General features: G+C 52.5%; 8 protein-coding genes across 8 annotated transcripts; 6 read left to right on the top strand and 2 right to left on the bottom strand.

Annotated features, from left to right (window-relative positions):
- Window positions 1-9: 9 nt before the first annotated feature.
- On the bottom strand, window positions 10-905 carry DL89DRAFT_266290 (cytochrome c and c1 heme-lyase). The gene is given in 5 exon segments (XM_040887031.1): window positions 10-145; window positions 174-271; window positions 291-431; window positions 463-801; window positions 830-905. The coding sequence occupies 5 exon segments, from the start codon at window positions 872-874 to the stop codon at window positions 40-42; spliced, it is 729 nt and encodes a 242-aa protein (XP_040744791.1). The 5' UTR covers window positions 875-905; the 3' UTR covers window positions 10-39.
- A 541-nt stretch (window positions 906-1,446) lies between these two features.
- On the top strand, window positions 1,447-1,770 carry DL89DRAFT_205814 (cleavage polyadenylation factor RNA-binding subunit YTH1; the record flags this gene model as incomplete). Its single annotated transcript, XM_040884077.1, has 1 exon — window positions 1,447-1,770. A coding segment is annotated over one exon (324 nt), but the record flags the coding sequence as incomplete, so codon positions are not given.
- Window positions 1,771-2,010: 240 nt separating this feature from the next.
- On the bottom strand, window positions 2,011-3,430 carry DL89DRAFT_321646 (Brix-domain-containing protein; the record flags this gene model as incomplete). The annotated part of the gene is made up of 1 exon (XM_040891294.1): window positions 2,011-3,430. The coding sequence occupies exon 1, from the start codon at window positions 3,373-3,375 to the stop codon at window positions 2,011-2,013; it is 1,365 nt and encodes a 454-aa protein (XP_040744789.1). The 5' UTR covers window positions 3,376-3,430.
- A 3,542-nt stretch (window positions 3,431-6,972) lies between these two features.
- DL89DRAFT_266289 (uncharacterized protein) lies at window positions 6,973-8,875 on the top strand (the record flags this gene model as incomplete). The annotated part of the gene is made up of 5 exons (XM_040887030.1): window positions 6,973-7,033; window positions 7,056-7,696; window positions 7,796-8,022; window positions 8,060-8,746; window positions 8,774-8,875. Coding segments are annotated over 5 exons (1,638 nt in total), but the record flags the coding sequence as incomplete, so codon positions are not given.
- A 914-nt stretch (window positions 8,876-9,789) lies between these two features.
- DL89DRAFT_266288 (uncharacterized protein) lies at window positions 9,790-10,534 on the top strand. The gene is made up of 2 exons (XM_040887029.1): window positions 9,790-10,084; window positions 10,176-10,534. The coding sequence occupies exons 1-2, from the start codon at window positions 9,853-9,855 to the stop codon at window positions 10,514-10,516; spliced, it is 573 nt and encodes a 190-aa protein (XP_040744787.1). The 5' UTR covers window positions 9,790-9,852; the 3' UTR covers window positions 10,517-10,534.
- A 1,439-nt stretch (window positions 10,535-11,973) lies between these two features.
- On the top strand, window positions 11,974-12,315 carry DL89DRAFT_204301 (uncharacterized protein; the record flags this gene model as incomplete). Its single annotated transcript, XM_040884043.1, has 1 exon — window positions 11,974-12,315. A coding segment is annotated over one exon (342 nt), but the record flags the coding sequence as incomplete, so codon positions are not given.
- DL89DRAFT_122769 (uncharacterized protein) lies at window positions 12,297-13,412 on the top strand. Its single transcript, XM_040883228.1, has one exon. The coding sequence runs from the start codon at window positions 12,509-12,511 to the stop codon at window positions 13,217-13,219; it is 711 nt and encodes a 236-aa protein (XP_040744785.1). The 5' UTR covers window positions 12,297-12,508; the 3' UTR covers window positions 13,220-13,412.
- A 477-nt stretch (window positions 13,413-13,889) lies between these two features.
- Window positions 13,890-14,221, top strand: DL89DRAFT_266285 (uncharacterized protein). The gene has a single exon (XM_040887028.1). The coding sequence runs from the start codon at window positions 14,015-14,017 to the stop codon at window positions 14,171-14,173; it is 159 nt and encodes a 52-aa protein (XP_040744784.1). The 5' UTR covers window positions 13,890-14,014; the 3' UTR covers window positions 14,174-14,221.
- The last annotated feature ends 174 nt before the right edge of the window (window positions 14,222-14,395 follow it).

Genomic DNA, 14,395 nt, shown 5'->3' with positions numbered 1-14,395 from the left:
TTAGATGTAATGTGCGCTTATCACTGCAAGTGAAATGTATTAGAACCCGAAATACTTGCGGGTGCGGTCCCACGCACCCTCCAGTGTCAGTGCTGGCCGCACATCTAGGTAGAACGACGGAGCATGTGGATTCTTCGGGTCCTTTCTTTCCCTCGTAGAAGTCGATCACGTACCGCACCGACTTGCCACACCGATCCACGGTCCAGTCGTGCCTGTCAAAGGGCTTGGTGTACCCCAGCAGCGAGTAAAAGCGTGCGCGCGGAGTCAGCTCCTTCGACTTGCCCTCAAACCGCAAGGAGCCTTGGTGATCCGCACTGTGTCTGGTGCATCTTCTCCCACTGCAAGATGTGGTGCCAGCACATTTCATTGACCGCATTGTGGATAGGCACGACCGACTTCATATCGTGCTCTGTCGGATCCCAGTTTTTGCGCTTCATTGCATTGAAGAACATTTGCTCGGACGGGTAGATCCCACATGTCGTCTTTCTTTTCCTTTGCTGCATCGGCGGCAGGCTCCGCATCGTGCAGAGCTGGGCACTCGGACGGCCCAGCCGACTCGTACCGCTCGGCACGCGGAATTGACGACCGCATGCGCTCAGTGGAGAGTGTCTCCTTTTGCCCATGCGCGCGCGCCTGCTCTGGCTCAGCCGGCATCTGGTTGTACGGATCAATCGCTGGATGAGCCGATGAGAAGGCCTTGGCTGACCCCGAGTGGTCGACAGGGCAGACCAGGGGCTCTTCGGCAGGCGCCTTTTTCATGGTTGTATGGTCGACAGGACACTCCGTGGCTGGAGCGGTGTTCTGCATCGCGGTATGGTCAACAGGGCACGCCTTTGGCGTCCGAATTGCTGCTGCTACTGCTGCTGGCTGTCATTCTGCCCAGGATATATGTGCGACCAAAAAAACTACTGATAGCGGAGGTGATGGAGATTATGAAAAATTTCCTGGACATGCTCAGCATAAACCCACCAAGCCGCGAGCCAGCGATTAGTCAGCTCGGCTCGAGTGCCGCTCCGCGAATACTAAAAGCGTTCAGGCTGGCGAGTTTGCAGCTCTGCATTTCTCAGACTCCCAATTTTTCAACTACAATTTACAGTTTCTATTAAAAATGTCGACAGCCATAGCAGCAGAACCAGCAAACACAGCGCCCGTCGCAGTCGCCGGAGACAAGCCAGGCGCAAACGGTTTGGTGCCCTCGACAGCCGGCGTGCTGCCGACGCAATCACATTTGAGTTTGAGGAGTTTGTAAAGACGGAGGTGAAGCTGCAAATCGAGCAGGTTCCCGCCGCGCCAAAGTCAAAGTCCATAAACGACGGCAAGACTGGTACGTGCAACTTTTTTCTGAGGGGCCACTGCTGGAAGGGCAACAACTGCACGTACCGGCATCTGACGCAGGCACAAATCGACCAGGAGCACCGGATGCCTGGCGGGCGGTTCGGCGACCGTGCCGTGGTCTGCAAGCATTGGCTGCGTGGACTGTGCAAGAAGGGCGAGCGGTGCGAGTTCCTGCACGAGTACAATCTGAAGAAGATGCCCGAGTGCATGTTTTACTCGCAGCACGGACGGTGCTCGAACGGCGACGAGTGCGTGTACCAGCATATCGACCCTGAGTCGCGCGTCAAGGAGTGCCCGTGGTATGCGCGTGGATTCTGCAAGCACGGTGCAAAGTGCCGGAACAAACATGTGCGCAAGTTTGCGTGTCCACAGTACCTATTTGGATTCTGTCCAAAGGGCCCTGACTGTCCGAACATGCACCCGCGGTTCGATCTGCCGGTGATGCACCCTGACGGATACACGGCACCCTCGTCGGCGAACCCACAGGTCATCATGCAGCAGCAGATGATCCAGCAGCAGATGATGATGCAACAGCAGATGATGCTCAAGCAGCAGCAGCAACAACAACAACAGCAACAACAGCAGCAACAAGCAGCAGCAGCAGCAGCAGCAACCAACATTGGCGCAGTGACTTGGTAGGCAATGTAAATTTTATGTTGGAGACAATAAAGACCTCTACCTCCGCTTGCTTCCGCCCTTGCCCTTGAACTTGCCCTTGGCAGGCTTGGTGTCTTTCTTTGCCCGCTTGGCCGGCTTGCGATCCTCCTCATCGCTGTCGTTGTCTTCCTCCTCGTCAAAGCTGTCGTTGTCGCCCGAGCTGCCCTCGTCGAACAGCTCGTCTCCGTTGAACTCGTCAGCACCAAAGTCGTCAGCAGCAGCAGATCCCGCCGGCACACCAGCATCATCATCCGAGTCCATGCTGGCATCGCTGTCGCTGGCGCTGTCGAGCTCCGACATGCCCTCCTCCGGCTCGCTGTCATCCGCGGTAGGCTCATTCTTGGCCATATCGAACTTGCTGCTCTTCTTCTTCTTCTTGTCCTTGGCCTTGCGCTCGACATTAGCCTCCTGCTGCTGGCGACGACGCGCTTGCTGCGTCAGCTTGATCTGGCGCAGGCGCTCGGCCTTCTCGATCTCCTCCTTGGTCTTGTGGATATAGCCGTGGAACAGAATGTCGCCCTCGCACAGACCAGCCTGCACCTTCAGCAGCTTGAGCTCCATGCGCGGGCCCAGCTCCATCAGACGGATCGCCCGCTGCTCGTTCTTCTTGTTTCCACGGCCCACGTAGTCCTGCGCCAGCGTGACAGAGTTCTCAGGTCCATCCTCGACGTCGCTCTCGGACGCAAATGCCTCGCGCAGCACGTACTCGCTGATATCGTCGAAATTGGCCAGCGACGGCATATTCTTCGCCATAATCACACGCTTGACGCCCTTGGTGACGCCGACCGGCTTCACCACGATCGCGTAGTGGCGGAAATCCACCATGCCCGTAGCCTCGTTGTAGTTGAACAGCACCACACGCCGGGCCTCTGCCAGCGTCATCGCCGACGGATTGATGGCCGGAAACAGGTTCTGCAGCATGGCGGTCATCAGCTTGAACTCCTTGCCCTTGGCCTCGCCAGCAAAGTTGTTCAGAATCACCAACGGCGACGTTTTGTACTCAGTGCCCGACGTGCGCGGCAGCTTCTGCAGCCGGAGGCAGTCTTTGGCCAGCGAGTACTTGTTGATGCGGAACGAGAGGGTTGGGCCGCGCGGGATCCTGCCGATGCGCAGGTTCGTGCCTACCTCGGTCTGTGAGAACATCATCAGGTGCGTGAGCCCGAGCTGGCTGGCCACGGCAATGTAGTCCTTGATCTTGTTGGTTTTGCGCTCCTTCAAGCGCGTTGCCGTGTTTGGCTCCATCACCTGCCGCACGTCTGCCACGAGCGCTGACACCGTACGTCCGACTGAGCCTGACTTTACCACCAGAGACCGAGGGATCTTGTCTAGCTCCTCCTCTGTCGGCGCGACATGAGTGCGCTTCTTCTTGCGTCCGTGGCCCATGGCTTCGAGTATATAAAGGTATTTGGTTTTAGACTGAAATAAATTTCGAAACGAGAAAAGAAATTGCGCAAGACGGCGGGGCGGCCACTGGCTTTTTCAGCATCGACGAGCAAGGTTGGAATCGAAAGGTTTTCCAGTTTTTTTTTCTGATTTGCGGATTACCGCCATGACCAAGATTAGCTATTTGTAGGGTGATTCAGTAGATTTCGTAGATGGTGCGTACACTTGTGCGCTGCTAGTGTTGCGCCCCGACGATGTCAGCACTGACGAAGTAATTTCAATAGACTCTGTAGGGGCTTGTCGGGATGTCTCGTTGGTGCTTGTGATGGACACATTTTCAGTGAGTTTGAAATGATGTTGAATGCAGCCTGGGATCCTGACTTTGCTGCCACCCAATGTATATGTGTGCGGTGAAGTATCACAAAGGAATATCGCATGTAGTCCGTAATTGTTTTCTCACTCGCCTCATCGGTATTGGAATGGGTTTCCCTCCAGCTTTTCAAAGAAGATTCCCTGCAAATAGCCAATATAATTCCCAATTAACCACCAGTTGGAGGATGAGTAGTTTATTTGAATTACTGTAGAAGCTCATCAGGAAACATCGCTTCGGTAGCAACTCCAAGCTGACCCTCGGGAACGCCGTCGAGCAAGCCGTCGAGATTGGGATCATTTCTGTCCAGCTGGCGAAGCCAATGCGGGTTAATTGCAATCACCTCCCCATTGACTATTTGCTGTTCTCTTGCTACCTGGTCTTCTTCAGTCGCTCCGGCAGCGTTTTCCGGGAACAGCGCACGGCGAAGACGCAGGAGCCACACCAAGGCAGCTGTACCCTGGTAAGCTTCGAGCGAAAACACCTTGATGAAGACTGCATCGTTACTGACACCGAGTGACTTGGCTTCAATTGCACGTCGGTTACTGTCGCCTAGGAACCGAATGGTCAAGATCTGCCGGACTCCAGGTATGGGGAGGCCAAGCAGCTGGACTGCCGTGAACAGTAGTGACTGCAAATCATCGGAGGCAGTACGTATTCGGGATCCGTTGAGCTCCCCAAAGCTGGCATACAGTAGGTCCCGGCGTGCTGTTGATGGGTATATACCTATACGGAGAATATCCTCTGGAGTAGATTGCCAGCTAGTAAGGTCAACGCCCGCAAAAAACGCGCGGTTAAAGACTTGCATCCTGCTAAAGCCACAGAAGGACACGCGTAGCCGTCCCTCTCTTCCTATTGCCCGCACTAGGACCTGTCGTGGCCCGATGTTTGCTACACATGCACCGGCCCTCCAAACATGGAGAGCCGTTGCTCCCACACCACGAATAACGTCGACAACTCCTTGGGACGCCATATCTGGAGTCTGTAGCCTTGCGAAGTAGCTATCTGCGGATTCGCCGGCATCCTCAAATATTAGCAGCTCCGTTCTCCCACCCACTTGGTCGAAGTGTATGGAGGAAGAATGGAGCACTCTGGGTAGATTGGGGACTCCACGTAATCCAAGGCACGCATACGCAGCACCTTCAGGTAATTCGTCCTGGCTACTCGAGGTGATTTTAAAAAACGCATCACGCGCATTACTGGTGCCACGGTAGACTTTAGTGATACCGGAGAAGAACCATCTTTTATCGGCTGGAACCCGATGTTCTATGCGGTTTCCCTGGTTATCTGTAGTATGAGCTGTCATACGACGAACTACCGACATGTTTCTGGTCGTCCTATCCATGCCCATCTGGAACTGCCGACCGAGTGGGATCGGCGAATTTAGGTGGGTATAGCCGTAGGGGTCCCGTGCATGTACAAATAGGAGGAATTCCATAGTTCTAAGGAATGAGTCCCTGTCACCCATGTCCACCTTTCCGACATGCACTCTGCATATCCCACAGCCAAAAAAGAATATCGCGTCTACGAAGAGTTCATGGAATACCGTAATGGGCATCATGACACGTGAGATTTGTGATATTCTGTCAGCGTGTCCGTAGTCGGCGAGCTGCCCCCAGAATTTTAGATTACCAGTGTTGGAAACCCTTTTACCCTTGAATTCAACGACGCTCATAATATCCTCCCATGTACCTGAGTCAAGCTCTCGATCGCCGCGCTGGTAACCAGGAGGTATGGTGAAATGTACCCCCCAATCAGGCTTCAGCCCTGACCCACCTTTGATCGGAATGTTTTGGTGATCTTTTCTGACGAGACCAATCTCAGCAATACGCTGCGAAACCCTGCATGAAATCGTCAAAGAATTCCTCCACGTACGCTACGAGGTGGTGCTCGCTCCCTATACGATTTCCTGCGCGTGCCCAGACATTCTGCGATCTCTCCAGCGTGGCGAAGGTTCGATCCATAAAGTCACCAATAGGCCGAGCATGTCGTCCACGAAACTCAGCAAATGCATCGGTTTGCCCCGAATAGTCTAGCCAGCTGTCGAGAGTGCAAAAGTACCCACTGGATTTGAGAGCCTCTTCTGCAAGCTTCTGACGTTCAATATCGTGCCTTTGAAGTCGATTGGTTTCCGGTGGGGGCTCATCTAAGACCCACTGCTGGGTGTATTGGTGCGGGTCGTTCATTTGAAGGTTTAGCAAGTTTGGTAATAGATAGTACTTAGGGTAAGAAAAGTATCCAGGATGCGGCCTCTGCATACTAATGGACATTGCCATTGATAATAGCCATTGACATCAAATATTACCGATATAATCCATTAATATACAAATAAGACAGACTCGTGGAGATAAAACAGTATGCTATGACGAATATCCTGCCGAAAGACGCCATTCCATTGTGCCATGTACAGCTCAAGAGACAAGAGTCACTCAGCGATGTCAATTGCTGGATTCTAATATTTCTTTACTTTACTTTTAAGAACTAAAGGTCTTGCCATCATAAGAATATTCTCTCCTAATGCTAATGAATACATAGCAGCAGAAAGAAGGATCTACCCTGTTGGAACCTTAAGGCTCCTAACTTTCACCAACACCGCATTACTTCAATGTACATTAATTAGATATGAGTAGATATAACGGTGCACTATAGTATGTTTACTCTGCAATAGGCTTTATTATGCAACACCGATTTGGAATATTGAACAGAGTCATCATCTTAAACCCACTGAAAGCATTGTGCAAAATAGACCAAGCTGCTCAGCTATGATTCTATCAAAAGGTAATGAGGCTATTATCGTTGGTGTAAGGATTGGTTATATTGCAATCACTACTCTCATATCTTCGCTATGGTGGCTGGCAAGGACAACAGGGACTATGGAGGCCTGGTTCTGATCAGTCTGGTTTGGCCCAGCTGGCTCCGTAGGTTCTTGTGGGGCTGTACCAGTTGATCATCTTTGTGGACCTGGCTACATCGTAACTACACGCAAACTAATTGAAGTTTGATTTACGTTCAGTCCTTATATAGCCAAAATCAGTTATTGTTTTCTTGCAGAATTTGATATCAAATTATCTCAGTTGATTGACCAGGCAGAAAAATAAACTCATCAGGTGTTTGGTACGTTTGCGCAGCACGCATGCGTTTCTCTTCTCTGCTGACATCTTTTCTTTGGTTTTCTTTATTATACTGCGCATAGCTAAACATTTCACTCATGTTTTATAAACCGCAAGTCCAACTTCGACGCAGAGGATGTGAGTGCACTCCTATTCGCAGAGCCTCTTGAGGATATAAGTCGCAACCCTTACCTCAACAGGCGTCACTCGCAACATCACTCAGGCATCTATTGATGCGTGGATAAAAGAGTGCCAGACTCATGAGACAGTGGTAGATTTTGACGAACTGCTCGGAATTCTCGGGCTTGACGCTGAGTTCAGACAGTTCGTTCATGACCATGGCGGACACGTCAAAACTGCTGCTGACGGTATCCGTGCTGATGAAGAGCTCCAGCGCATCGTCCTTGGCACTGGTAGGCGTTATTCGAAATACACTTACGAGGAGCTGTTCAGAGGTTTCTATCAGCATGTATGGCAACCATACGAGGACGATAGATACAGCTACGATATTGTCGATGTTAGCCATTACCCCATTCTCAACACTGACATATCCACTGGACTTGTCATGGTGAATAAGTTCGGCGCTTGTGAGAGCGGCAGAGACGACGAACCTACGACCGATATACATGGCGCCTATATCCCAATTGTCTCTGATGCGACTATTTCTGCGTCAGGACTCACCAGCGATGCACTTCGCGACATTTGTCCTTGTGTGCATGCGATGTGGATCGTGCAACCCACACGCATCTTCATCCCTGTGTTCTACGCCAACGGTGGTCATCTTGACATACTCGTGTTCACTCGCAACCAACTGCTGCGCACCCGCCTGGGACGGATGATGGTCCCAAAGTCAAATCCGTGCTCGTACCAGCTTTCTTGACATGTTTGCGTTTCTTGTTTCTGCTGCATATGGACCAGTTTGGACACTACTGCACCGTAGGACTACGCACACGAGTCCCTCCTTTTCACCCACACGCAACCTTCTGATGACCAGACGATCCCCAAGGCTGCACAAGATGGTGGTGTCTTCACTCGGTCAATTGCCAATAACCATTACCCAAGGGGTCATGAGCTGAGCGTAATGTCATCGCTTCATCGGGAGGAATCTGGCATGTTTGGGCCCTTGACAGTCGTCTATAACTCAGACCCTTATTCCAGCAAACGAGCGTTTCTAGTCATTGACTGGCAGCCTGCATCTGAGCAGTCTAGGTGGCCACCCTGTCGATGAACCGCCTACGGAGGACTGCTTGAACATTCCTGGCCTGGTTGACTGCGGCGTAATCGTTCCTGAGTTCATGGGATATACGCAGAGGTATGCTGTGTTTAAGAACATGCTGGAGCCAATGTACCGCGTTGTGGACAAGATTAACAGGTGGAGGGCCATTGTGAGTGGTGCTGCACAGGCTGAGTCGGCGGAAGAGCCTGCCACACCTGCACCCAATATTCTGCCCGCCCTCGCTGAACTTCCTGCGCTCGAACCATCGAGCTCATTCACCGCAGTGGGAACGCCTCTTGGCTCTGAAACAGGTTCGCCCACACGCGGAAAACTTCCCCAGGTGCAGGACAACCATTGTCTTTGGGCAAGAGTCAGTTGTCATCTCCGATCCATCCTCATCACCCATCGTATTCAGTTGCTGGACCGTCATCGTCTCCACTTCGCCACCATCGGGTACTGCTTTCTAGGAGAGGAACCATCATCACCTCCACCCCACTCCGATCGTATGCGGTCGGATACCCTCGTGGAGCCATTCACAGCTAGTAGAGGCACTACGAAATCCCGCGGAAAGGAGGTGGCGGAGCCAATTGAGAGAATGACTCGCAGAAAGCGCCCTGCCCCACAGCCAGCCGAGCCATCAACGCACAAGATGCTTCTCAGGAAGCGCCCTGCTCCGTAGCCAGCTGAGCTAGCAAAGCAGAGCAAGTCCCAGAGACGCCGCTAATTCAGTTGACTATTCCAGGTGTGTCACTTTCCAAGTTTTTCATTTTGTTTGTTTCTAGCCAAATCACTGCAACATACTTGACTATCAGTTTAGCATCGAACACATTTGTTGAGATATATACTGGCTTTTTGCAGCTACTGTATATTTCACTGCTGCTGGTTATTGATGTGTATGTGAAATCATGAGAATTAAATCTCCATCATCTCAGCCACCTTGAATGCATGCCGAGTTTTTGCGCAGCACATATGCGTTTCTCTTTTCTAGAATAATTTTCATCATACTCCAATAGCTTTTCCATATCGCACGACACCAACCTTCACCTATGTTCTCTAATTCGAAACGCAATTTCACTGTGGAACCAGTGCGAGAATGGGTGTTTAATGAGCCCCTCGGATACGCTAATCGAAACCCCTGCCTTGACGGCGTTATTCAAAATATTTCTCAGCAGTCAATTGACAGGTGGATAAAAGATTATCAGACTCATGAATTGGAGATAGGTTTTGAAAAGCTGCTTCGAGATTCTGGAGCTTGATGCTGAATTCAAACTGTTTCGTTCAAGCTGAGACCAAAAGAATCAAAGCTACCGCTGACGCTATACGCGCGAACGGCTCGCTTCAGCGCACTGATTTTGGTACTGGTGGAGGCTATTACCGCGATTCCCATTTACGTTTTTTCAGAAACTTACTACCAGAAAATATGCGCTGCATATGATGGTATCAAGCCCTGCTATGAGATTGTCGACGTGGACAGCTACCCTATCCTCAACACTGACATATCTCCTGGACTCGCCATAATGGATCAGGGTGGTGCTTGCTACAGCGGCAGAGATGAGCCTTCAACTGATGTGCAGGGCATCCATATCCCAGTTGTGTTCGACGCGAAACAGTCTAGGTCAAGTATAAGCAGCGGGACCCTTGCCAAGCTGTGCTCTTGCGTGAATGCAATGTGGGTCATGCAATCAAACCGAATCTTTATACCCACACTCTATTTCAATGGCAGTCACCTTGATATCCTCGTGTTCACTCGCAATCAACTGCTGCGCACCCGCCTAGGGCAAATGGTCCCTAAAACAAAGCGTGGGCTTGTCAAGCTTCTCGGCGCCCTCTCTTTTCTTGTCCTTCTGCCTGTGAATCGGTTTGGACACTTTTGCACCCTGGACTATGGGCAGTCATCTATTCGTTTTGTCCATGCACCGTCTACTGATGACCAAACAAAGTCCAAAGCTGCCTGGGATGGTGGTGTTCGCTTACAGCGTGTTAGCAATTGCCTAAGTCAGGGTAATGATTTGAGTGTAGAGTCATCACTTTACCGGGAGGCATCTGGCATGTTTGGCCCATTGACAGTTATCTATAATTCGTCGTCGTCTAACACTGGGAAAAGCATTGGTTGTCATTGACTGGCAGCCTGCGCCTGAGAAGCCTGGTGGTCGCCCTGTCGATGAACCGCCTACAGAGGACTGCTTGAAGATTCCTGGTCTGGCTGACTGCGGCGTAATCGTTCCTGAGTTCATGGGTTATACGCAGAGATACGTTGTGTTTAAGAACTTGTTTGAGCCAATGTACCGCGTTGTGGACAAGATTAACAGGTGGAGAGCCATTGTGTGCAAGGCCACAAAAGTCGAACCCTCGGCCCACCTGAACTCTCCACTGCCTTCCACCAGAACCCTCACACCAAGCGCCGCTCGGAGTCATCTTAGCCTGCTGAACCAGGAAATCCATTGAAGCGGCATTAAATTAGCAACTCTTCATTATCTAATATATTGCTTTTTTTGAATACGATATTCACTAGTCTAGTGGTTTGTATATGGAAAACTAGACATTCACGAAATATGAACCATATTGGATACACATACGACTTTTTTGCTCAAGCGGCACTGGCGCATCAATACCGTAAACCTCTTCCAACTGGCCGCATGCAGTGTACGAGTGAGCGCAAAAAGTATGGAGTATGAGGCTGGCAGGTTCCCTAAGCGCTGCCTGGCATCAGACCAGGCATCAACTTGATCTGACAACTTGATCATGGGATCAAGGGAACTTTCGCCACGGCGGAGGCAGCCTGGGCAAGCACGCGTTTTGACCTTGCCCAGTGGCGATGGGCATGCCGGGCTGCTGCCAATCTCTCCTTAGCTCACGCGCTTCTCAATATCATTAATTCCCCTGTCTTCTCTTTTTCACCCTGCGTCTCTTCCAACTTTACGTTGTACCAATAAACCTCCATTCCTTCGACGGAACGCACGCTAGATACATTGGCAGAAAAGGGAAGAAAGGAAAACCAGCGCAGCCAGCAAACTTGGACAGGATCGCGTATCATTGGAACCCGATTGTCTCTGACGGACTGCAGAGCTTAATACAAGGTAACTGATACACAGGGCCTCGGTGTCTCGCCACCGTGCCCTCCATGATGCTAGCCTATACTCTGTTGTTGACTGGATCGACGAGGGGAGGACGGCGGAGGGACTGGGGGCTGGCTCATTGATACCTTTGGGCTGGTATCGACCAGCAGGGCATGATACTGGTTGAGGCTCTTCTTTTCAGAGCTGCTAGCATCCTTGTACTGACGCACAACAGTCGGAGGGCTGCATTTGGCATGGTAGAAACCCCCGCTGTCGGCGCTGTCCAAAAGACTTTATTCGTGTGACTCCCCGCTGCGGCAGACCGAGGGAAAAAAGCTATTTCCAACAGAACTCCCCAGCCTACACAGTGACAAATGGCAATTGAAACACGGCAGGTCACAGAGGGATACGCTGAAGCCGTCGAGTATATCCGGCGGCTGTGCGAGGGCGAGGACGTAGACGGTGGCAAACCGACAGAAGTGAATTGCACGGCCAATGGAGGCACAACAAACGGCACAGCAGGCGGATCGGCAAATGGGGCTGGGCACAGGGTGTCAGTGGCCTCGTCAGCTATCAGCTTATCGCCAACACGAAAAGCGACAATCGTGCACTCGCCTCCCAGAGTAAATGGCCTTGGCGTGGTGGTCGGGTCGCCGTCGGCCGTATTCGCAGCAAGGTAAGAGTCTCCATGGGAAGGATTCGCATCCTGCCTTTCAGTGGGTTTGTTCCCACAAGACGACTCTCCCCCCGTTCGTTTCACTGACAAAGTCTGCCGCTCTGTGTAGTCAGACGAAGCAAGGAGCGGCGACACTGCGGTCGCGGACAAAGACATCGGCACAGGACGGCAAGAGCCACGACTCGTGCGACGCGTGTGGGCAGCCCGGGCAGTTCATTCTCTGCGACCGGTGTCCGCGCGTGTTCCACTTTCTGTGCGCCGAGCCGCCGGTGGCATTTGAGAGCCTGGCGACAATGGACAAATGGTTCTGCCGCGAGTGCTCGTTCCGGGAATCGCGGAAGCGCAAGTCGCGGGCGCACGCAAAGAACATATTCTACCCATTGATCTCCAGCATGGAGTACATCAACCCGCGGGCGTTTGCAGTGCCAGAGGAGATCCGGCGGCAGTTCGACGGGATCGAGGCAGACGCTGACGGGACGTTTGTGAATACGCGGGAGGAGCGGGCGCAGCGGGTGAATGGCGGCGACGCGAACCGGGATTTCACGCGGCTGACGACCGACCACGGTGACACAATCCTCTGCTACCGTTGCGGACTGTCGGCACTGCATGGCCCGGTGGTGCGCTGCGACTACTGCCCGCTAAGCTGGCACTGGGACTGCCTGGACCCGCCGCTGTCCGGGCCCGCCGGCACCGCTGAAACGGTGGATGTGCCCGAACCACGCCGAGCACGCGCTGCGGCGGCGGCATAACCGGTTCCGCAAGGAGCGGATTGTCGATCTGACGAACGCACCGGACGATGCACGCAATAGTGGCGTGATCGACGTTATCGACGATGAGCCGCCGGTGGAGCTGGCCGACCCGAAGGTCAAGTTTCGTGTGCCCGCCACGCTGATTCGCCGGCAGTTCGAGCTGCGCGTGCAGCGCGACCGGCAGCAGCGATCGGGCCAGATCAGTCCCGGGACGGGCAGCCCATTGACCGATGATAGCAGTCCGGTGATAGATGGCAAAGCCAATGGCACCACAGAGCCGTCGCCTGGTGCCAGGCAAAGCAACGGGCTGGAATCGGGCCCAGTGGCGCTTGCAGAGTGGCTGCAGTCGATTGTCTCGTTCCAGCAGGATGTTGCGCAATTTGTCATGGCGACGCATAATATTACGCAGGACGCGAGCAGTCCGGGCACAGGCCGCGTCGATAAGATGCAGATGCTTACTGATATCGCGGCCAGCGTGCTAAATCCACCGGCCGCTCTGCCTGCAGCACAAAGTAACCGGGCTGCCCCAAAGTCCGACCAGGCGACAACTCCGAACGCAAGCGTGGCGGCATCTCGGCTAAATCAGGTAATACCAGGCTACGTGGGTTCCTTGTACAGCACGGCCTGTCGCGACAGGACTTGCAGCAGGCACTGGATGAGATCTTAAATGGCAATGATGGCGGCAGTGGCCAAGATGACGTAGGAGTAGCCACCCTGGGCAGCAAAAGTCTGCAGCCCGCTGCAGAAGACGCTGGGCTGGTGGGCATAAAGCGTCGGCGTGCGAGCACTGATGATGGTATGGATGCAGGGTGCTCTACAGTAGACGCGAATGGCGCGAAGCAGGTGCGGATGCAGCTGCGATCAATGCGCAATGCAGGCGGTGGAGAGGCGACGGGGCTGGTGCGGCGGCTATTAGCGGAAAAGGGCAGCGATGCAATTATCGATTTTCTGTTCTCTACTTAGCGCGGTATACGAAATATATTGCGGGCAAGGCGGGGTCAACAAACGTGACTGCCAGAGATGAAGCCCCGCCTTATTTTCCACCGGAGTGCCTAGAACAAGTCCACTACACTTAGAGAAAAAAACATTTCCAGGGTCGGGGTCTTTCCGCCATTTGTGCAATGGGCATCTCTCCCGCGCACGCCTCGATTTACCCTCTGGAGGGTGGATGTGTTTGTATATGATGGATGTTGCACACACTGGACCTCCACTCGGTATAGCGGGAGAGGGGAAAAGCAGAGGACTATCAGCCAGAAGGGTCTAGATTCCAGTAGCAAAAAGAAAACGGCAATGGCAGCCAGGCAAAAGGGTGTTGCCTGCGGGATATATATAAGCAGGGTCGAAGCCTTCTGAGGGGTGCAGAAGGCTCTGTAACGTGAATGTTTTCCCATCTCCAATTATCAGAAAGGGCCAAATCTCATATTTTCTTCACTGTATTTGTATATTTCCAAGCTGAAAAAGGATGGCGTCGGTCGTATTGTCAAAAGTCAAGAGGATGAACCAAAAGTACGAGCTGAATCTAGGTCTGTACGTGCTCGAGCCGTGGGAAAAGTATGTTGTCAACACATTCGTCATGGTGTGCGTGTTTTTTGTCGTCAGCATGCTGGCGCGCATAGCGTGATGGCTCTAAGTCGCTTATTTTTAGTCTATTGTATCAACAAGCATATCACTGGTAAAGAACGATATGGTGTCTGGAAATGTACCATGACACGGAATTCCTTCTGGACGCTCCCCCAATACCAAGCAATGGATGTCCGTTAAGGTCCACGGAATGCAGGATGGGGGTGGTCGTTTGATTTTAAAACCATGTTTCCGGAGTTTGAGCCAGAATGCCCATTTGAGG

The sequence above is a fragment of the Linderina pennispora genome (genome assembly GCF_002104995.1).
Source record: "Linderina pennispora strain ATCC 12442 chromosome Unknown DL89scaffold_4, whole genome shotgun sequence".
Taxonomy (NCBI): Eukaryota; Fungi; Kickxellomycota; class Kickxellomycetes; order Kickxellales; family Kickxellaceae; genus Linderina; species Linderina pennispora.
This window is presented reverse-complemented; position numbering and strand designations above follow the sequence as displayed.

What these genes read in the sequence shown, in the direction of transcription:
- DL89DRAFT_266290 (XM_040887031.1), bottom strand. Translation starts at nt 874, where the DNA reads ATGACAGCCAGCAGCAGTAGCAGCAGCAATTCGGACGCCAAAGGC. An exon ending in GCAATTCGGACGCCAAAGGC is followed by an intron (nt 802 to 829) that starts GTGCCCTGTTGA and finishes ACCGCGATGCAG; the next exon opens with AACACCGCTCCAGCCACGGA. An exon ending in ACGACATGTGGGATCTACCC is followed by an intron (nt 432 to 462) that starts GTCCGAGCAAAT and finishes AATGCAATGAAG; the next exon opens with CGCAAAAACTGGGATCCGAC.
- DL89DRAFT_122769 (XM_040883228.1), top strand. Translation starts at nt 12,509, where the DNA reads ATGTGCCCGAACCACGCCGAGCACGCGCTGCGGCGGCGGCATAACCGG.
- DL89DRAFT_266288 (XM_040887029.1), top strand. Translation starts at nt 9,853, where the DNA reads ATGGTCCCTAAAACAAAGCGTGGGCTTGTCAAGCTTCTCGGCGCCCTC. An exon ending in AAGTCAGGGTAATGATTTGA is followed by an intron (nt 10,085 to 10,175) that starts GTGTAGAGTCAT and finishes CACTGGGAAAAG; the next exon opens with CATTGGTTGTCATTGACTGG.
- DL89DRAFT_266285 (XM_040887028.1), top strand. Translation starts at nt 14,015, where the DNA reads ATGGCGTCGGTCGTATTGTCAAAAGTCAAGAGGATGAACCAAAAGTAC.